The sequence below is a fragment of the Malus sylvestris genome, chromosome 6, assembly GCF_916048215.2.
Source record: "Malus sylvestris chromosome 6, drMalSylv7.2, whole genome shotgun sequence".
Taxonomy (NCBI): domain Eukaryota; kingdom Viridiplantae; phylum Streptophyta; class Magnoliopsida; order Rosales; family Rosaceae; genus Malus; species Malus sylvestris.
The window spans coordinates 27,568,521-27,590,458 of NC_062265.1; the positions used below are offsets into that span (position 1 = coordinate 27,568,521).

Here is a 21,938-nt window from a genome sequence, read left to right on the forward strand (position 1 = left end):
CCTTTATATGTAAATATCATCACTTAAAAGCCTTGGTGTTTTTTTGTTTATGTGGCCACAAAGATTAAGTTGATGGGACCTCAAGGAGGTTTAATTTTCCCTTTAATAATTAGCCACCCCTTGCCTTTAATAAGAGTGTTAAGATCAGTCGAATACGAGTAAGAAATGTTAAGATTAGTTCACACATGTGTATGCAATTGATTTTAGCATTTTTCAACAGCTAATGTTTCATGAAACCATCCAACTTGATCTTCGGACAAGAATATCATGATTAGTTTGTGAAAGCATGGGCAACTAATTCTAGCGTTTTCCAACAACAAATGTTAGGAAAATCAACCAGTTGGTCTCTCTAAAGTTAAGAATTTGGAAATCCAAGCCCTCGTTTATCTAACTCAAAATTACGTTAGGAGGGAGATAGATAGGTATTTGGATCCTCTCTAGACCTCACAGTCTGGAGCCTAAAGATCAAGGACTCCAGACCGATCAAGAGAGAAAAACAGATCTGGGCCCTTAGTTTGTGAGGTGAGTTAGCGGAGCGAGTTAATTAGGACCGTTGGATTCAATTTGAGCGGTCCAAATTACCTGCTCATCGGGTTCCGAACAATAAGATCCAGAAAAGTTATCTATCCGATGGATAGATGATTATATAGAAAGCTATCATGTATGAGATGCAACGCATAGAAGTGTTCACTTCTTGCTTGAAATGAGGAAACTAGTCTAAAGAGCTTAATCTAGGTACTACAAAAGAAGTTGGCTTCTTGCTTGGGAGGAGAGTAATTGTTGATACCGAAGTCTCAACCCCCAAAACCTTCAAAACATCCCAATGAAGATATTCCCATTACCAATAGAGGTTAAAACTTTACCAATCTCCATAAATTGGCTTGTAACTCAAGTCGTCAAGAGATTTACCCCTTATACCAAGATCCAAAGTTCGACTCCTCGAGATCCAAAGTTCGACTCCTCGCTTTCTCAATATCGCTCGTAAATGCCAAGACTCATAGAGCAGACACGTAGATAGAAAGAGAGAGTTTTGATAATTAGATTATTACTGCAGAAAAGCTCCCATGGAGCTCATGGATACAACAAATTTACAGAAAGTTAAAAGCTCTATCAAACTGAAGAACACTAGTTACAAAAGACTTGCCTACAACGAAAACACAACCAGCAAAACCACCATAGGACTAAGAGATCATTACATACAAGGGGGAAAGGAAAAAAAGAAAAAAAAGAAAACGAAATAGGAACATGCTCATTTCGGTTTGGGGGAAGATCGGAATGTTGCTCTTGATTCCTCTCTCAAACCCTGCTGTTTTGGGGCAGCGGTAGAACACCGTCAAAAAAGTCACCAAAGTAGCCACGGGGTTCGTGAACTAGCCTTGAGATGATGTCCCTGAGGGTAATGACTCCTTCCAGATTCCCATCATCGTCCACAACGTATACCCTGTGGATCTTTTTGGAGTCCAGCATCAAGATTAAATCCTTAACTGTGTCATCCCTTTTGCACGTAACCATGGTACTCAACGTTGGGTAGACTTCATGATGCTTGCTTTCAACTGCTGTCAGGAAGTTCTTCGCCGTGATGGATCTGTTAAGACATGCCAAAAAAGTGATCAAGATTTACATTGCAACTAAAAATTCTCATGAAAATGTTTAACACTTTTCGCTACGAACCTGTAATCATGGTAAATTTCTGGTGCAGTAAGCAAGAACTGGACATCTCTTAGGCTTATATTACCTACCGCCTTGCTACCACCATTTTCAATCACAGGTACCCCTCCAACCCTCTTTTTCCTCATCAGCTTAAACGCTTGCAGCACTGGTTCATCCTCGTACACCTGCAACAGAATATTAAGCATTCAAAGTTAAGCGTTAAGCGTAACTATGCATGAGAAAAATCCCCAAGTTCATCAAAAGATAATTTTATATGGGAACTGAGAAGAGATTTCACCTTGACAATGCGATTAGCAGTCATCATGGGAAGACCAAGCTCGGATAGTTTCTTGGTTCCCCAGCTCTCGAACCACTGAAGTCCAGCGCATTCCGCTAACATGTGAATCACAGCAGATTGTGTGATGATATTATCAATCTTTCCATCACCCAAATCAACGACAGGAACACTCTTCATTTTGTACTTTGAAAGAAGCAAAAGCATGGCCAAAAACGAGTTGGAGCTCTGCAAAGCAAGAAACGGAGCCCAACGGAATGACCCCGAGATATCTCGAACCTGTATGCTAAAATGTTAATACATATATCATGGGAATGAATAATGCTTATGTTATTGAAGATGCCAACAGTATTGAATGACCTGTGTGTTCTTGTAAAACTCGGAAGAAGTCAAAGCCTCGAAAAAACTTCCTGAAGTTGCTGCGGCAAACTCAGAGCCGAAATCAAGTCCTGCAAGATCAAGACCTTTCGGTCCATTAGCGGCTGCTGCAAGAGCAGTTGCACTAGATGGACTAGTCAGGGTCCTCGGGGACGGTGGTTCTGACTGCCAAGATTAGCACAATTATCATGTTTTCAGTTTCTCCACATTGTGATATAGCAAGTAGTTCCCGAGTCTATAGCTAAAAAGGAAAATACTTCAGCTCCTTAACATTGAAGGAGTCGTTCCTCCTTCCAGAGGAATCACAGTTTGACATGTGTGCATAACTTTTCTTTTTATGATTTGCAGGCAAGGAGGAATAACGCTAAGACAATGCATTTATAAACAACATAGTTAACGTTTTCAATGCATAAGGTTTGTTAACTTGCTAACCTGATGCAGGATCCACACGACAATTCCGGCAAACTCGACAATACCGATGTATCTGTCCATCCAGCTAGCGTCCTCAGGCGCATCGACATCCACCACCGGTGCACTAAGAATTTTGTGTTGGGACAGGATTTTAACAGCTTCTGCTAAACTGGTGTCTGACTTTATCTCAATCACTGAATCACAACAAATTTTCCAAAACATTATTCCAGATTAAAGACAAACATCAGATGATTATAAAAAGCAAATTTTCAGTCCCAAATTCAATCTTCCACTTTTTATCTCTTAATTTTTGTTTAATTCTTCTAAAAACATTGATCTGGTTGGCTCCATACCTCCCTACTTGCAACAAATGACAGTCTGATACGTATACAAAAATATCGCTAAAATCTCAAAAGAAAATTTCGATCTCCACAAACGACGATTCGGTGATTTGTTTGCAACGAGAAACGACATGTAATGAGCCAAGTATTTTCCTGAATTTCTAATCAACTAATCATTTGATCATCACAACATATTCATATACTAAAATTTCTAACATATGATCCCATGTTATTACATCTGTTACCTGTATAAGCATGCATGCGTACATACATACATACATATATATATATATATATATATATATATATATGTTACATGTATGTATGTGTGGATGGATGGATGGATGTAAAAATGGTACCTTGATTCTCAGGAGCAGGAGGGAAAGCAGAAACAGGGACACCCTCAAAGCAAGCATTGAGCTTCTCAGTTGGACTCAGCTGTGGCTCCTGAACGTCCCACAAATCCTCTACCTGCATTCCCAGCTTCGCCTCTGGACTCCTCGGACTCCCTCCCTCCCCCATCGTCAACACCGCCGGCACACCCATCTTTCCTCTCAACACACCCAATATTCCAACTCTCTCTCTCTCTCTCCCCCCTTCAAGCGACTCTTGCTCCGACATCATTTAACCACTAAAACCAAAACACACACGTCACTCCTCTTTCCGTGCACAAACAATCCAGGCCGTTGGATTATCATCTTTCTAAGTCAAAGTTACTCGTTCGGACGCGTGGACGGTTGCGATGACGAAGGTGCATTGTTCGTGATGAACTCGTCGGTTCAATCATTACGTGCTGTATACGTCCGATTCGCTGAGATTACTTTAAGCACAAGTTCTTATCCGGTTTTCAATGCTGGCCGGTGGGCGTCTCTATCGTGCGCTGGACCCTGAGTTCGAGGGTGAACCGGTGACGTGGAAGTAAGACCGACACGTGGTTGTAGTTGACTAGATTGACTTGTAGCTTTGCTCAGTGTTACATGCGGTTCGGTCGTTGACCGTTGACCGTTGGCGGTTGCTAGCGAAACAGTGGGCGAGTGAGGCGGCTGCGCAATTTGTATGGGCCGGGTCGGGGTACATTATACCAGGCCCAATATTGACTTGTCCGATTGTGGGCTTCGAAAAGACTAAAACTATAGCGGTTTGGTTATTTTGGATTGGACAATACTAGCGTTGAGTCCAACCCATTCCATTAGTCTCATGATACAAAGCTACTGGCATTTCAAGTAAAACTTTCTCTAATCCACCAACATAATTTTGTAGTAGGGGTTTAAAATGTGTCATGTCAGGACATAAATAGATTTTTTTAATGAAATTCAAACTGAAGGACAACATTGATTTGCATCATCTATTTTTAGGAACGACAATGATCGATAACCTGACACGTCCCCGCCCGAAATGTCAATATGTCTATGTGAATCATGATATGCTGGCTAACATTTGAAGGGTGACGAAGCCATAAGCATGGTTGATGTGTAAAAGTGAGACTAAATTTAAACTTTAAATAAATAAATCAACGTGCACAACGCCCTATGAAAGTAGTCCAAATTTTAGAAGTATACATGGGGTCACGGTTAGAGAGAATTCAATTTCAATGATCATCTTGATGACGTGGGTTAATTTCAAAGACCATTTGGTATAAAAACCATATTTTAGATTTAATAAACATAAAGAAACAGCACAAAAAGGAAAATAGTCTCTAGGGATGATAATTCTAACTGTTAAAACCAAGGTTCTAAAAAACGTTAGGCACTAGTTGGGCGGCGGACTGGCGCCTAGCGCCTAGGCTGCTAGGTGGGATCTAGGCGGATTTAGGTAAATTTCTTGTATATCTTGTAAATAAGTGCATATTAACACATAAAAAATTATACTTGTATGAAATCCTTGAATAAGATAATAAAAGAATGATAAAATACAAAAAGAGTATCTAACAAGTCTAAAATTTAAAAACACATTAAGCATATATGCCATATAAAAGACATTTTAAATGATTATATATAATTTTTAAAAAGTAAAAGTAAAAATCCCACATAGTGGGTTGGGTGGTTCATAATAAAATTACTAGTGGGTTGGGTTGGGTGGGGTGGTTCCTTTGTTTTAATTAAATTTATCATAAAACATATGAATAATTACATTCTTATATTTAAAAATAGCAAACATATTAAAAACTTATTGCAAGTCTTCTTACTCTAATAAAAAAAACTAGAAATGAAAAAGCCCATTATCATTTGTATTACTAGATTCGTACTGGACGTTTTTGATTGGGTCAAAATGTCCATTAATTTTCAAGTCCATTTAACTTTGGAGAATGAGAATATGCTGGCATCCACTTGCATTAAATATAATATAACGATAAGGAAACGACGTCGTAAGCCTAGTTTATTTTTAACTATTCATCATCTTCTCATTTGCTACTCTGACCTTCTATCTTCTCCAGTTCTTCTCGGTAGTCACTGAACTTCATGTTTTTCATTGTGGCTACTATTATTTTTCCAGAAAAAATCAATCGCCCAGGCAGATCTCTCAGCCGCCCAGCCCCGCCTACTCCGCCTAGCCCGCCTAGATTCTCGCCTAGGCGCTGTTGAATGGGTTTTCCGACTCATACAACGATTTGGGCTTAATCGGATCGGCAACCCGCCGCCCACTGCCTAGGGGCCGCCTAGGCCGATTTTTAGAACACTAGTTAAAACTGATAACCGTAGATAACAGCCCGAATGAATTGGATTTGTGTATGAAAATTTGAGTATATTTTGGATATAGGGAAAAATCGTGAATAATATTCGGTTATGATTTTGGATATGGTTATAGGGGTCCCCAATTCGTATCTGTCCCCGAATCCAAACCGAATTATATATAATATAATTGTATTATATACTGAAAACCAAAAGCCCACTCAGTGGTATGTCGAAGGGTCGTAGCCCCCTAATCGCCCGTGACTGCGCTCGTCCTCGGGATAAGTCTCCCCTATATGCGAAACAACTATAAAAACGTTAATTTAAAGCACATAGACAAAACTAACTAATAACTTCTCATACAATGCTCAAATGGTGTGTTTGAATATACCAACGTGATCTGCACAACTCCACAAACATCCCTATATTTTTAGAAAAAATTTCCGACCACCCACGCATCGCCACGCGCTGGCCAAGGCACGGCTAGACGAACCTCCCACGCGCGGACATGTGCCGTGCACACTGACAGTAACCCTAACGGCATTAGGGAATATTCCGTTAAAAAGTAGTATATACCGTTAAAACTAACCTGACGTCGTTGGAATATTCCATCATCTCCTTCCTTGGCTCGGCGGACCGTTGCTGTCACCGGATAAACTGGAAAAACTTTAAATCGTCATTTCTTCTTCAATTCTCAACCAAATTTCATGAAATTTTCACCAAAATGAAGCTCTAAACTTGAAGAACACCACTTTACCAATTTTAAGCTCCAAAAATCAGAATCTCGTCGAAGAAATCTCGAATCTCCAGTCACCTCTGCAACTTGTTGAAACTGAGCTTCCCGACGTCCATTTCACCTTGTTTTCTTCTTCGAGCTTCGTGGAGATGATCTAAAGCTCCCTAGAAGCTAAAAAACCACTGAAATCTTCACATTACAGTGTGCATGAACAGTACCACGATTGAGGGTTACGGTTCTTGGGTTTTCGGATGGTTCAACGACTTGAAAATGGTATAGTTGAGATCCTAGGGCTGTCTAGAACTCGAAGACAGTCACCATAGGCTCGATCTATAAAAAATTTGGGTTGGTTTGGAGTTTGACCGTACGATGGTACGGTAATGGATGAGAGACCGAGAGAGGGAGAGAGAGAGAGAGCACGGGAGGGATAGATCTTTGGGTGTGTGTGTGTGGTCCTCACACTAACACATCACCAAACAACCTTTTACAACACCAACCATAAAAATATCTAGGTCTAAACTTGACCAAAATAAACTAGGGCAATAAAATAAATCGAAAATTTGCCCAATTTCAACGACTCAATCCATCCCTCAGGGTAAATCCGTCAATTCACATCATCGAGAATAAAATACAATAAGTTCAGGGACGGGTCTATGACAAATAGTACTTATGGGAGATATCAACGATCAGTTAACATTATCAATGTTTAGCTTTAATTTTTATACTCCATAGAATTCATTCATTAAATCATTTTATACATCAAATATTTAATGACAAAATTAATATTTACTAAATTATCATGTGTCAGTTGAATGAATATATTTTTAATTTTTTGTATTGACGAAGATGGGTATAACTGTTAATCGATGAGGAATTCGTTACTCGGTAAGTATGGTTATGGATAATACCTAAGAGTTAATTAGCGGTTATGAATATAGTTAATTTTCGTAGTTATGAGAATGGGTATAACATTTCCGTTCCCAATTTGGTACGTAGACGGGACGGAACGGGACGGAACAGGACGGAACAGGACGGGACGGGACGGAACATGATGGAACATATGATGTAAATATTGAAAAAGATAAGGAGAAATTTTGTCATAAAATGTTATAAATTTGTGTTCCACGGATGTGGAACGGATCGTTCCATGGGGAAGAGGTGGAATGAAAAATCAGCCAAATTTTGTCCCATGGGACAACCCGTTCCATAGTTTTCAGAAACATCAAACATGGGACGGAACGGCTGGTCCCGTTCCGTTCCGTCCCGTCCCACGTACCAAACGGTATCAAACTGAACCGTTGTCATCCCTACTCCATAAATCATTTCCGTTTTGTATTTTTATTTTCCGATATGGAAATTTAAATTCCCCCAATTTCCTCCAAAAAACCGAGAATGACCGCCAAATTATTACAACAGTGTCGGTGGGCCCCAGACGGTCCCACCCCCATATATAGCGAAATGGGAAGAGTAGTGGCGTCAAATCAAACTAAGACTCTCTCCGTCTCCCGCTATTTACCTTTGTGTGAGTGAATACTTCTTTACCCAAGGGATTGTTCACGCGCCACCATGGAGGCCTCGCCTTCTCAACCGCCGTCAGATTCGAATCAAACGACTTCCGGCCCTTCCATGCTCCTCCAGAACCTCCCCTCCCGCGGCCTCTTCTCCTCCACCGTCCTCTCCTCCAATCCGGTTATCAATTTATCTTCTTTCGTTTTTATTTGTATTTTCCTTTTGGGTTGCCGATATAATATTGAAAAAATCATCTGTTTTTCATTTTACGTGGTTCCAATTAATCTGTGACTAAAACAAGCATTTGGGTTTTAGGGTTTTACAGTTAGGAAGTAAATTCAGAGAAAAGACCTCGATTTTTTTTTTTTTAAAAATTTTTTTAAGGTTGATTTGGGTTCAGACTGAATTGTATAATTTGCTTTTGTATGTTGTCGATTGTGAATAATCTTGGTGTAATTCTGTATCTTAGGAAGTAAAAGGTATTGGGTTTTGTTTTGATTGAGTTTATGACTATTGGGTTTTCAATTCTCTGTGAGAAAGTAGATTTGAAGACACAACATTGATTTTACCCGTGGACGATTTTCTATTTATTTATACAGATGTTCCGTTTTGCGTGTTATATAGACACACACACACACACACACATATATATATATAGCTTGTATGCATTTTGAAAGTACTGAATTGCTAATCGTATGTTTGCGAACTTGGAGCATTTATCTATTACCAAGTATACATGTGAATGCTCATTTTTTTTTTTTTCTCAATTGCATTAAAATATGTTGGTGTGTTCATAGAATGGAGTTAGCGGCCTAGAATGCTTCATCGGAGAACAACAATGTACCAAGTTATTTGAATCAATACTTTATTGATCAAATGCTGGAAAGAGTATAAAGTCTAAAAAATTTGAAATTATAGAGGTAATCATAGTTTTCTGTATCTAGGTTTTGTTTTCTAATATGAGAAGTCAGTTAGATCAAGCTCACGAAATCAATTTTCTGTGATGCATTTCTTTGTGTGTTTCACTCATTTGGCCGTTTACAAGGAAAGTGTTTTTAGAAATTAATTTAAAGAACTACCTGGACCAATTATCTTGTCTGCTTCCTATCTGGTTCTTCCGCCACTACCCTTCTCTCGATTTTGCTTACGTGATGCAGAACTTTTACAGGGCGGGGTGCGAGTTTATGTATGTACCCATGACACCTCACCCCCAGGTTTACATGTGCTTTTAAGTTTCTAAAATACATTTATTTTGCTCACGCTAATGTTTTGCAGAATTTGTTATTTTTGTATCCCATTCATTTTATTCCACTTCTGACTTTACAGCTTGATCTTGTTTATCCAGATGGTCAACTGATACAGACAAACCAACAGAACATATTGATTAGATCACTTACACTTAAGAAACAGAAGGGAGATTCCAGTTCAAAGGATGTGAAAGGCGCCAGTGCAGCTGAAGGTTCTAAAAAGAGGTACGGCATGAATTTTATTGATAAGATCCACATGTTTATGTTTGAATGAACTAACTATTTTGAGGTTTTACTTAATGGGCATCCCTTGGTGCAGCGTTTTTGGGTGCTCATATATATTTATCATTGTATTCAGTCTCTATTTGACCTGAAAAAAAGATTGTGTGCAGTTTCGTTTACCTGTTTTCGTTTATCATTTAGGCCTGCTGAAAGAGTTTTGGATAGCAAGGCTTCAGCTAAGAAAGCCATTAATCAAACTAGTTCTCGACAAGGTAAGGCTCTATAGCTTTTATATTGCATTTGCTATCAGTCAGCCATAAGTCATCATCAAGTGTTTTGACTAAAAGAATTGTGTTGGACGAATTGGGTTCTCAGTTTTGAATAACAAGAACGTTTTGTTCGTGATAGTTTGTAAGGGTTTTAGTGTGGTGGTCCCTTGACATCCATCTCCTACGCTTAACTATAATTTTTAAGTTTCATAATTTTGTTAAGTTGTAAAGTCCCATCTTTGAATTGTATCACCTTTATTGCTTGTTAAAGGGTACAAATTTTCTCTTATATGTGAAATTGATGGCCAATTACATAAATTTACGGTCTCATTGTGGTTTGAAATGGTTACCAATCAACAATGATTGCATGGCGCAAAGAATTTCACATTGTGCAGTTTTGATTCCGAAGGTTCTGCCGTCTTATTACTTCTGTCTACAATTTCAAATCATATATTTTAATTCAACTCTCTTGTTTTTGCCAACATCTCTGATTTTAATTATAGCATTCGAGAGATGTGTTTGTGTTTGTAATTCCATGTATAATGGGTGGAGCCATTCAGTCTTCACTGGAAGACCCAATGCTTTTTAAATTCGAGCAGTTTTTGATAATCTATTGGACGAGTTCTATTCTTCTGAATTTCTTGTTAAATCAATTGTATTTTTATAGTTATAGCTTACAATTGCTTTAACGTGCAGGGGGATCAAGCAGTCACGCATCATCTAGTAGGGACTTCAACGGGTTAACTGTCGAGAGGCTCCGTGCCCTTCTGAAGGCTAAGCGTCTTTCCGTAAAGGGAAAAAAGGTAAGTATGAAGACAATCTAATCTCAAGTCTAAATATCTCTTTAAAGGACCTATTTACATGTTAACCGGAATCGGTTGTTTACGGCGTTGTGGACCGTTGACACTTGAGGTCCAATAAAGCTCTATTAGACCATCTCCAACCTTTGGGCTAAAAGCCAATTTTTTTAGCCCGGAAAATTTAGCTTTTAGCCCAGAAACATCTTTTCTGCTCCAACCCTTCTACTCTAAAATTTTAGCCCGGAATTATTAAAGAATGAAATTAGCCTAAATTTTTTTCTTAAATCAATTTTTTTTTTAAAAATAAATATGTAGATTATTGTAAATTAATTTTATAAACATTTTAATCTAATAAAATTTAAATTCCGATAAACATTTCGCATTTAGCCCGGGGGGAAAGCTGGGGGTATTTGGCCCAGAAATAGCATTTGGCATTTAGCCTAAAATTTTAGCATGGGTTGGAGAGTGTTTGGGAGGGTAATTTGGGGGGGTAATTTAGCTTTTAGCCCAGGGTTGGAGATGGTCTTATCATTTTTTGTTGTGGAGATTAAACCTTCATCTGCTTTTATTCATCCATGAAATGATGCGTGCAGGATGAATTGATTGCACGGCTGAAAAGTTCAAGTGGTTAAGCATGGTTCAGACGGCGGGGCGGGGGCAACAAGTCTGTTATCTGTATGTGTTTTCTAGGGGAAGGAAAATAGTTTCATCCATTTTGATGTAAGTTAGGAATGTTGCAAGATGGAATTATCGAGAATTTGAATGACAACGACAAGTTCTAGGGACCGTGAACCGCGTTTTGTTTTGTATCATCTTGTTCGAAAAATTGTATTTCGCTCTCTTAGCATTGCTTTTTGTACTTCGCTCGTATAGTATTTTCTATCTTTAATGGAGTTTATACCGACAGATCTGGCTATGATGCTCAAGCTACTGCAAATGAGGAACTTGGATTAGAAATATTCCCAAATTTATTAGAAAGGAGTGTGCTGAGTGGTTTAGTGGGTGCAGTTTTCTAATTGGAATATGCAGTTTTCTACACTCCCTTTCTTTCTTACGAATGAAGGGCGTACTACTCGAATTTAGGACCTTTTTCAACGTTAAGAGAAGTATGTTGGGAGTTTTTTTTATAGTACACACGTGTATTGGGATGCACTAATGTTTGAACGACTAAACTAAAATTATCAAATCAAGTTGTCCAATGCACCGATGCATTGCAGAATTGTCGGTTAGTTGATACAATTCCATACACTTGCTCAACATTAGGTTTTTATTCTTGTAGACTAAACTTATGAATGTTACCGTGGATTGAAGTGGTGGATACGCATTCATCCAACTATATATCACATTCGAGCCCTTTTCCGTACTCTTAGCTTAACTTAAAAGTATAAATATCGTTTGTAATAAAATAAAAAACTTACAAATAAGAAAAACGGGGAAAAAAAGAAAAAATATATATATACACACACTTGATATGTGCTTATTAAGAGAAGGCTCGTGCTTTTATAAGAAGTGTGGTCCAAACAACTTCAGTCTACGAAAGCTGTTGGTGCAAGTAATTAAAAACCCACGTGCAAATTTGAGACAGCCGTTTTGTAACCTTGACCGCGCACGTTCGAAATCAGTTTGGTACGTTTGTTTCCGACAGGAGTATCCAACTTGTTGAAGGCTTCAAGTTTTAAAACTGGTTTGGATGTCTCCAACAAGGCCTACTTTGCGAGGACCGTACCATTTAGACTCAGAGGGCCTGTCCAAATTGCGGGGATTACACGGCGCCGTATTGATGATGGGGGAAAGGATTGGGTGGTGCACCGGTCACTTCTTGAAAGGAGAAGCATCACTCTGATTGGAATGGAGAGATAAAGGTGACAGCACGTGTCAATATCTCTATGGGAGAAAAGATCTGGTGTCAATATCTCCGTGGGGAGAAAAGGGAATCTTCCAAGCTAGTTTTTGTTTTTTTGTTTTTTTTTGGTAAACTTTTAGGGCAAAGATGCCAAGATTACAAATAGAACCTACTCCGAGGCAAGCAACAAACTACGAAATACATAACATTACTAGCAATGTAGGAGGGTACATGGAAGACAGACTTCCCACCAAACAAAATTGAGAGCTTTTGGTTCGCATGCTAAGCATATTTGATTCTTCTCCATTATTTTTGTGCCGTGAGGTATGAGATGGGGAATCATTTTCGTACGTACATGCAAGGGGATTTGCGTGCAAAATTTTACGGAAAAAACGGTTCGGTTGAGTTTAGTTTAAGTTTGAAAACAATCGAACTAATATTAACATTACGATTCGGTTTGATTTAGTTTAGGTTGTAATTTGAAAGGAAAAAAAAACCCTATTCATTGATACCATATTCAGTAACGAACTATAAATGAAAATGAATGATATAATTGATTTGGTTGAAAATGAATGATATAATTGATTTGGTTCACTTTTGGCTAGATCTGATTGATTTTATTCAATTCAGGAAAGAGTATTGAAGAGAAGGAGAGGGGGAGAAAATAAGAGCTGCAAAAAGAGATACAAAGTAAAAAAGCCGAATGCGCCAATGTGATGACTAGTTCAACAAGACCCAAGTCTTAACCAAAATTGAACTTTTGAATTTTTACGGCTCAGTTCACCGAGAGGATCCTTGTCGGATTCTTTTTATGAGGATCTCGGTAATCCTCCAATTACATTCGTTCATCGTACATCGTGCGGTCAATTTTTGTCAAGTACTGTTTATATTCAATTTTAAATATAAAAAATTACAATGATTTATGACCGCACAATGTACGATGAACGGATGTGATTGGAGGATTCCCAAGATCCTCACTACGAGGATCCTCCTGGCAGTTCACCCACTTTCATTAGTTTGTTAGTTCAGATACCTACTCTTACTATCAATTGAATTTTTTTGCATGTTTACTTAGAGAATACTGCTTGCAGTCATTTTTGTGAGATGAGCTCATTCTTCCATGTGTAAATAACAAATATTCACCATAACAATATTATAATCAGAACCTTTCGATGTCTTAATCTTCATTTGCAACTCATCCTTACAAAAATATCAATTTAATGAAGATCGTTTTGGCATCCAAATGTATCAAATAAGTCTAATACATTTATAAATAATTAACGCAAGACCAACATTTTTTAGAGATGATTGTTTTTTTTTTTTTTAACAAACGATATTATCTACACTAAGGGGGAGGGGGTGAACTTAGCCTCACAATGAGCTAGCAATAATGTGGTTCAATTAATTGTTTATTAAATATTATTTTCTCTATTCTTAATGTAAATTTTATAGAGACATATTTTATTATGTGAATTCAGCTACTTTAATTGGTTTATGAGGGGTTTAATCTAGCATGATCTAAGATTATTAATTTACTTCAAATATTTGACTTTCATTTTGTCAATTTACACATATATATATTTAAACCGTGTAAGTCACACGTAGCACGCCGTGATTCAAAAAATATCTTCTGCACGCACTCACGCGCATGCATGGAGGCTAGTTATAATCTAATTTGAAAAATCAATTAGTTGTTGTAGCCAAAGAAAACATTAATTCTTTGGTTGTCGGTTGATTATCTTTTTCCTGTGCGGACTTCAATTGAAAACAGAAAGCTTGATCAGTCGTTTTTAAAAGCAACAAAAACACTCGACGCAAGCTCCAAAACACTTTTAACTAATTAACAAATGGCACAAGCAAATACAGTTGAATTTGAACTCTCATTATTTATTCAAAAACAAGATTTGCACTACCTAATTTTCCATGGACAATTTTTGTTTGATGTTGTCATACATGACAGAAATAAACTTCGAATATCACTGTCCAGAGTCTAATAGTCAAACAATTCGGAATGTTCAAATTAAATCTGATGATCATCATTAACTCATCATGTTAGTCGATCTTACACAAATTAAGAGGTTTGATTTCTGTTTCATACAAATCACGGGTCCAAATTATTTGATTCTTAAGCTTCGGACACTAAAGTCCGAATAGAATCCAAATTCAATCGGACGTTTGATTCTGAGATCCAATGGGGATAAGGTAGGTCTGAAAAATGGATGGCTTTTATATTTCTAATTCTTCTCCAACTGCAAAGTGCTAGTTCCACTTGGGGAAAGAAAAAACGTGCTAAATACTTTCCACGTGGTTTTTTTCTTAATATTTCGGCACAGGATAAAGCAATGTTTCATTTTGAAAATTGGATTTGTTATTTATTCATGAAGTCAAAAGAAAAAAGGTGAAAAACTGCGCCTCCATTTAGGGTTTGATAATTCCAATTTGACATCTGTGTTTGAAAGGTGGAGATTCATTATTTTTTAATATTATTTTATACCAAAGCTGCTAACCCTACATATTAACTAAGGTAAAAAAACCAGAGCTCCTAGTTAACCATGTCAAACTATTGAGAGAGGGTCAAAGACCGGTTTCTAATTATATTGATATTGTTTCTAACTTCTTAATTAATATATGCACAGTATAACATGTATGAGATTTTATTAAAATATCTCAGTAATAGTTGAAGTGCGATTAAAATATTTAAAATTTTATTCTCTGTCTCTACCCCATGTGGTATATTTCAACGAACTCTACATATTATTAATATTATCATCTCTTGTTCGAAAGGTGATTAATTACTATATGTATCTCTCTCTCTCTCACTGCCGATGAGGCAGAACAGCTGTGATATATATAATGCTAAAACTTGAGGCAGTCAAGAAGAGAAGGCAATCATGCGCGATTAGTTAGTAACAATTCCTACTATTAGCTTCATTATCCGCTCATAGTAAAGTCATGCACCTAATTTGCAGGACAAGCAAATATAGGCGTAGCTACAAACTTACGATTATAAGAGCAAGTGTACTGCACTTAAGTTTGAATTTCATTTACAATAGTTAGATTCATTTAAAGTAAAATATCGTTTCTATAAAACAATTCAAAAAATAATGCTTAGGTCTTGACTAATCAAATGGTGCAGACTGCGACTCCCCAATAAACAAAAAAATGTGGGAGGTCCTGGGTTCGATGCTCCGAGCTGGTGAGTTTGCTTGACTATAGTCACATGCAAGGTGAAATTCCTCATAGCTTTTTTGGACCTGAAAAGGGTGAATAACCGTGGTTTGCCACCAGTTGTCTCCCTTTTTTTAAGGAAGAAAAAAACCCTACTCATCGTTATAATTTTATATGGCTCAATGATATTATTACGTATATGTACAATATTTTGACCAAGATTACTGAAGAAGCAATAAACGAGCACTTTGCAATGTACTATGAGTTAACATAACCCGTGGTATTATTATTATACTCAAATTATAACAAGTAAATTTATTAATATATCTACAAATATGACACATCAAACCCTATTGTCCATTCTTAAATTATACTAGGCAGAATAATACATATATGCACCCACCACATCCATCTAACTAATACAAAGAGTGACACGAGAAACCTTTCAACTGAATAAATTAAATGAGAATTAAAAAAATAATAAAAATAATAAGTGTGTAGACAAAGAAAAAAAAAAGGGTACATAAATCACTTCTTTAATGTATGTTAATAAATTCTAAATTCTATTTCCTAATAGATTTTAAAAATACCAAGACATATATATAATCTTTATGTTTAAACGAAAATATCACAATTTGCATGCGTAATTCGTTATGAGTAATGTTAAATAGATTAAACTGTAAATCAAATTTGCAAACTAAATGATGTGCGACTAATAAAAAATAAGCACGTTAATCAACATTAAGTAATAATTTAATTATCAACTTTCATGTCATTTAGTTTTTGTTTACAAATTAAGTCTCCATAACATTACCCATTCATTTTATTGCAACACTTTTTTTTTATGTGATTTAATATAATATAACAATTATTTTATAATTCGGGTCTTGTGACTATCGTGATCTCATGATATTCTTATATAATCTTTCATTTCCTTTCGGACTTATGCTGATTGTTAATATTAAAAAAAAAATGACAGTAAGAATAACGAGTTATACCAACAACATTATATTTTTAAAACGACTAATTAATTTTGTTGCACATTTTATGCAAGTAGAGTAGGGACGGATTCAATATCTCTAGATGATCATGTAGACCCTAGCTACCTTTGAGTGGAGACCTCACAAATTTACAAACAATTTATATATCAACAAAATTTTGAAGTCCATCTCTACGCATATAGTATATATAATACTCCCTCTTACCCTCTCATCTTTCATCCTCAAAAAATCTCCATTTGCAAACCGAAGTTTTCTCTTCAAAGGCAGCCATGTTTTTAGCTCTCCTTTTACTTTGGTCTCTTTTGTTCCTCCTCTACGTCTTCTTCACCACCATCCGGAAATATCAAACAAAACTACCGAAACCACCATTGAGTTCTACCTATGGGCCTCCTTCCTACCCCATAATTGGCTGCTTTATCTCTTTCTGCAAGAACCAACACAACCTCCTAGACTGGTACACCAGTCTCCTCTCAGCCTCACCGTCACAGACTATAGTTGTGCACAGGATAGGTGCACGACGCATTGTTTTGACGGCAAACCCATCCAACGTGGAGCACATTCTCAAAACAAACTTTGCAAACTTCCCCAAGGGAAAACCCCTAACTGAGTTCCTCGGGGACCTTCTGGGCTGCGGCATATTCAACGTGGATGGCGACTTGTGGTCCACGCAGCGGAAGCTCGCGAGCCATGAGTTCAGCACAAAGTCCCTGAGGGAGTTTGTTGTGAAGACTCTTGAGGAAGAAGTCGAGGGCCGACTTATTCCGCTGCTGGAAGAAGCTGCAGAGAGCCAAAGGGTTTTGGATATGCAGGAAATACTGAAGATGTTTGCTTTTGACACTGTGTGCAAGGTTTCATTGGGCACCGACCCATTTTGCTTGGATTTGAGCCGACCCGTGCCTCCCCTTGTGAAAGCTTTTGATTGTGCTGCTGAGATAAGTGCCAGAAGGGCTACAGCTCCTTTGTATTTGATGTGGAAGATGAAGCGTGCTTTGAGCATTGGGTCCGAAAAGAAGCTCAGGGAAGCAGTGAATCTCGTTCATGGCTCTGTTCATGGTATGAAATTTCAATTACTTCCCGATTTTATTTTGGTTTACGCTGAAACATTAATTGTCCATAACTGGTTGAGATTTGGTTTATATTTGCCAATATGGAGGATAAAATTTTGATTAATATAATTGATATTAGTCGATACTATTCACGTTAATTTGTTCATATCAACAAGACACCGAAAATACTTTAGATTGAATCTCTTTTTGTAAATTAAAGTAGTGTAAAATATTCTCTTGGGAAAAATTGTTGACAATGTACTGTAAATAAAATACGGGTATTTTAGTTTTTGTAAACAAAATTCGGGTATTTTATTTGATATTTTTGTATATATTTTCATACCCGGACATTTCCGTCGCATCGGTACTTAATACTGTGATTTGATTGATTTGTTGCAGAAATAATCCAAAACAAAAGGAAGATTCTTGAAAGAGATGAAGGAGAGAGAATTGAAAGCCACGACATTTTGTCACGGTTGTTACTAGCAGGACACGGGGAGGAAGTGGTGAGAGACATGGTGATAAGTTTCATACTTGCCGGACGTGACACCACCTCAGCAGCCATGACTTGGCTCTTCTGGTTGCTCAGCAAGCATCCTGACATAACCCACAAGATTGTGAACGAAGTCGAAAATGTCGTCGTACAAAACAATGGTACGGAAAAACTAGGGTTTGATGATTTGCAAAAAATGAGGTTTCTGAGGGCTAGTTTGTGTGAGACTATGAGGCTCTACCCACCAGTCCCATGGGATTCCAAGCATGCTGAGGTGGACACTGTCTTGCCAGATGGGACTTGGGTTGGGAAGGGAGATAGGGTTACTTATTTTCCATATGGGATGGGGAGGATGGAGGAGCTGTGGGGAAAAGACCGGTTTGAGTTTAACCCGGACAGGTGGTTTGACATTGAACCGGGTTGTGATGGTGATAATAAGGTTTTGAAATTTGTGAGTCCATATAAGTTCCCGGTTTTTCAGGCCGGTCCAAGGGTTTGTCTTGGGAAGGAGATGGCTTTTATTCAGATGAAGTATGTGATGGCTTCGGTGTTGAGGCGGTTTGAGATCAGACCGGTTTGTGGGGAGGACCGGCCGGTTTTTGTTCCTCTCTTGACGGCCCATATGGCAGGTGGGTTGAAGGTGTTGGTTCGAAAGAGAAGTTAGCTAGATTTGTAAACTCCATGCTTGAAAAGGCATTGCATTCATCAAGAATATGCACGTTTCTTTACTTCTTGTGTAGCTATGTTAAATTTGTTGAAATGCAAAAATGTCTTTAGAAATATGGCAGTTATAATTCAGGGTGAAAGTCGCTTAACCATGCATCCTTATTGATAACGAGTTTAACCCACTTATTTAGTTCTAACAGAGAATTCAAGTTCATCTCGTCTGATTTAAATAAAACATCCCTTGCTTGATTTAAATCCAATTAATCGTGTTACAATTAGTAGATCGAGTTTAACTGGCTTATCATTTGAACTTTCGTAAAATCTCATAATCGGCCGGACTTATAAGGTTAACCTGAGTTTTAACCCACTTATTTAATTCACATTCAACATTCAAGTTAACTTCGATTAAGCCGATCCAAATAAATTAATGTAATTAATAGTTTTGAATCTTTCTCCCTTTTTTTAATAATAATATTAAAAAGATTGGATCCAAATAAATTCAACCCAAATCCAAAGCCTCGTTCAAATCGATCGGGTTGGCTGAGGACCCATACAAATGTACATCAATTTGATTTGGTTCATATATTAAGAAGCTGTTATTTTCACTTTAAAATATCTTGCACTCTATCTGGTAAAAGGAATACAGTTGTGAAACGTGACTCCAAAACTAGGGTTCCATGTTAGTGTACTCTAGCAGACTATACTGCATCTAAAGTTGGTAAGTTTTTCCCAAAAGCAGGAGAGCTCAGGACATGAAATGTGATATTTATCGCTACAACACAATAGGCTTTACTGGTTTTAGACGAATACAGAGTTGTAATTAGGTTTCACATTTACCTCGGAAATGGGTAAAAGTTAACGTGCAAACTACAAACACCCCCCACCAAAGTTTTGTTGAAGTTCCAAATCCATATTTATTCATTTTTAGCAAGCAGATAACTTAGAGCCTATGTGGAATCTTACGCAGAGTTACAACTTACAATATTATTGCTTGCTCGATGTATATAATATATGTTGACAGAATTCATCACCTGCCTGGACAATTAATGCCAATGAACAAGTGGATTCACGCATCTATATTTCCGACGTGCAAACAAACACCCCCCACCAAAGTTTTGTTGAAGTTCCAAATCCATATTTACTAATTTTTAGCAAGCAGATAATTAGAGCCTATGTGGAATCTTACGCAGAGTTACAATATTATTGCTTACTCGATATATATATAAGGGAATTTTAACGAAAATCTCTTACTACTGTTCACTTTAACGAAAAACCACATTTTTACACTAAAAAGTCAATCTTGATACTATTCACTTAACCTTTTATTTTGTCCTTATCATTAAAACTCAAAGTTTTCAAACCATTTTTATTAGTTTTTCTTATATATAATATATGTACATAATTCATCACCTGCCTGGACAATTAATGCCAATGAACAAGTGGAGTCACGCATCTATATTTCCGAACTTTTTTAAATTTATTATTTTTGAAGTTAAGTGATTAATAGTTGTTGATTGAATACGTAAGTGATTCATACGAATTCTAGTAGATTTCACACTTATAGTTAAACTATACAAAGTTGCGTACGTGCCACTTTATTCTTGTCGATTGTGTACATGAACAGTAGATTTTTTTCGTTTTTGTTGGGGTGAGGGGTGAACAATTAGTAGTTGGTTCCGTTCTTGTACAGAAAAATATATTGCTTACACTGAACCTTCGTTTGAAATGTGCATGACATGTTTGTGATGACTGATGACTAAAACAATGTCAAACATGAGGTGGGAGGATCAATAGCTATAGTAGTCAAACAGTCAAACACGAGTCGGAAGAGTACCAAGTTTTTGCTTTTTTCACTCCATAAAATATAATCATGTTTGGGCTAGATTCTTATAGGATTAAACAAACTTTCTGACAACAAAAAAAACTTTTGACCGCAATTGGCTGAAAAAACTTAAACTTGCTTCTAGATCATAAAAGCGTTTCTGGAAAGAATGAGGAAGAAAGACACATGCCAAATGCTTCTTAGCGATCCTCACAGTCCTTCTAAGTGGGCACTTGAATTTTTAATAAAAAAGTTCCGACGTATTTCTAATAAAATGAAAGTTATATATATTTTTTCTCATGGGTATCGTATCAGATTTTGGCAGATGGAAATTTCAAAGAAATTTGAATTTTCTAGTGTTACGGGTGTGAAGTCACTGCAGTAGTCTGCTGTTTCAAAGACGAAAGAACTGGGAAACCAAATTATCTCCTGCATCAGATTTTGGTAGGCCAAAGCATATATATATATGCATCTACAATGTGAAAGAAAAGAAAAACAAATAACGGTCAAATAAGACTAATCAAACTCTTAGATGGGTTTTCTTCAAAGCTCTTCAGAATCACCTTCTGTACAACATCTCTACAAATGGAGCTTCAAAATTCAAGGCCTGCTGTAATATTATGATCATCATTTGGTATATAGAAATTTCCAAATATATATGTTTTAGCTAACTACTAATTAACTACCACATACAAAATAATTTATTATGAAGCATAGATCTTTTATAAATATAAATTAACTAAACAAGCTAGCTAGATAAATATGTGTTTATCTGGAAATGGGAGTTCTTCAAAAAACTTGAAAGATCATTGCTTCTTGTGCAAAGGGTTCGATCCCGTCAGAGCCCTTCGCTTCTGTAAGACCAACAAAAAATGGACACTCGACTAGGATTCTTTTCCTTCTTCTTCTCATCTTTTTTTATCATATCTTCTCACATTCTTTTACTATAAAAAATAAATATAAGATATTAATGTGATTTAACCGTGATCGTTCAAATAAGAGATGAGAGAAGAAAAGAAAAAAAACAAAAAAAGGGAAGAAAATCATATTCCTTAAAATAATAGAGTTTTACTTTGGACAGTTTGACTGACAGGCTAGAGTGGGAAATATCAAATATGACAAAACTAAAAGACAAAAAGAAACCCCCTCTTAGTTATGGTGCCCTTCCATGCCCTCCTATTTTGTGCGGTCACGGTTAAGCCACGTCAATATTTTATATTAAATTTTTAATAAGATAATAAGACAAAAAATAATAAAAATATAAAATATTGACGTGGCTTAACCGTGACCGCACAAAATAGGAGGGCATGGAAGGGCACCACAACTAGGAGGGCAGACAATCCAAGTCCAAGAAGAGGAACTCAAAGTTACT

General features: G+C 37.0%; 3 protein-coding genes and 1 long non-coding RNA gene across 4 annotated transcripts; 2 read left to right on the top strand and 2 right to left on the bottom strand.

The window, feature by feature from the left end:
• Nucleotides 1–1,028: 1,028 nt before the first annotated feature.
• LOC126627218 (SNF1-related protein kinase regulatory subunit gamma-1-like) lies at nucleotides 1,029–3,711 on the bottom strand. Its single transcript, XM_050296670.1, has 6 exons — nucleotides 3,435–3,711; nucleotides 2,756–2,928; nucleotides 2,306–2,488; nucleotides 1,949–2,224; nucleotides 1,672–1,835; nucleotides 1,029–1,585 (listed from the first exon to the last, which is right to left on the bottom strand). Exons 1-6 carry the CDS (start codon nucleotides 3,697–3,699, stop codon nucleotides 1,297–1,299), a joined length of 1,350 nt encoding a protein of 449 aa, XP_050152627.1. The 5' UTR covers nucleotides 3,700–3,711; the 3' UTR covers nucleotides 1,029–1,296.
• Nucleotides 3,712–5,970: 2,259 nt separating this feature from the next.
• On the bottom strand, nucleotides 5,971–6,924 carry LOC126627222 (uncharacterized). Its single transcript, XR_007624936.1, has 3 exons — nucleotides 6,502–6,924; nucleotides 6,334–6,401; nucleotides 5,971–6,051 (listed from the first exon to the last, which is right to left on the bottom strand). It is a non-coding gene; the product is annotated as an uncharacterized LOC126627222 (long non-coding RNA).
• A 1,037-nt stretch (nucleotides 6,925–7,961) lies between these two features.
• Nucleotides 7,962–11,433, top strand: LOC126627220 (uncharacterized). The gene is made up of 6 exons (XM_050296673.1): nucleotides 7,962–8,169; nucleotides 9,158–9,203; nucleotides 9,335–9,461; nucleotides 9,660–9,730; nucleotides 10,424–10,530; nucleotides 11,121–11,433. Exons 1-6 carry the CDS (start codon nucleotides 8,047–8,049, stop codon nucleotides 11,157–11,159), a joined length of 513 nt encoding a protein of 170 aa, XP_050152630.1. The 5' UTR covers nucleotides 7,962–8,046; the 3' UTR covers nucleotides 11,160–11,433.
• A 5,302-nt stretch (nucleotides 11,434–16,735) lies between these two features.
• LOC126627217 (cytochrome P450 94B3-like) lies at nucleotides 16,736–18,858 on the top strand. Its single transcript, XM_050296669.1, has 2 exons — nucleotides 16,736–17,592; nucleotides 17,985–18,858. The coding sequence occupies exons 1-2, from the start codon at nucleotides 16,809–16,811 to the stop codon at nucleotides 18,740–18,742; spliced, it is 1,542 nt and encodes a 513-aa protein (XP_050152626.1). The 5' UTR covers nucleotides 16,736–16,808; the 3' UTR covers nucleotides 18,743–18,858.
• The last annotated feature ends 3,080 nt before the right edge of the window (nucleotides 18,859–21,938 follow it).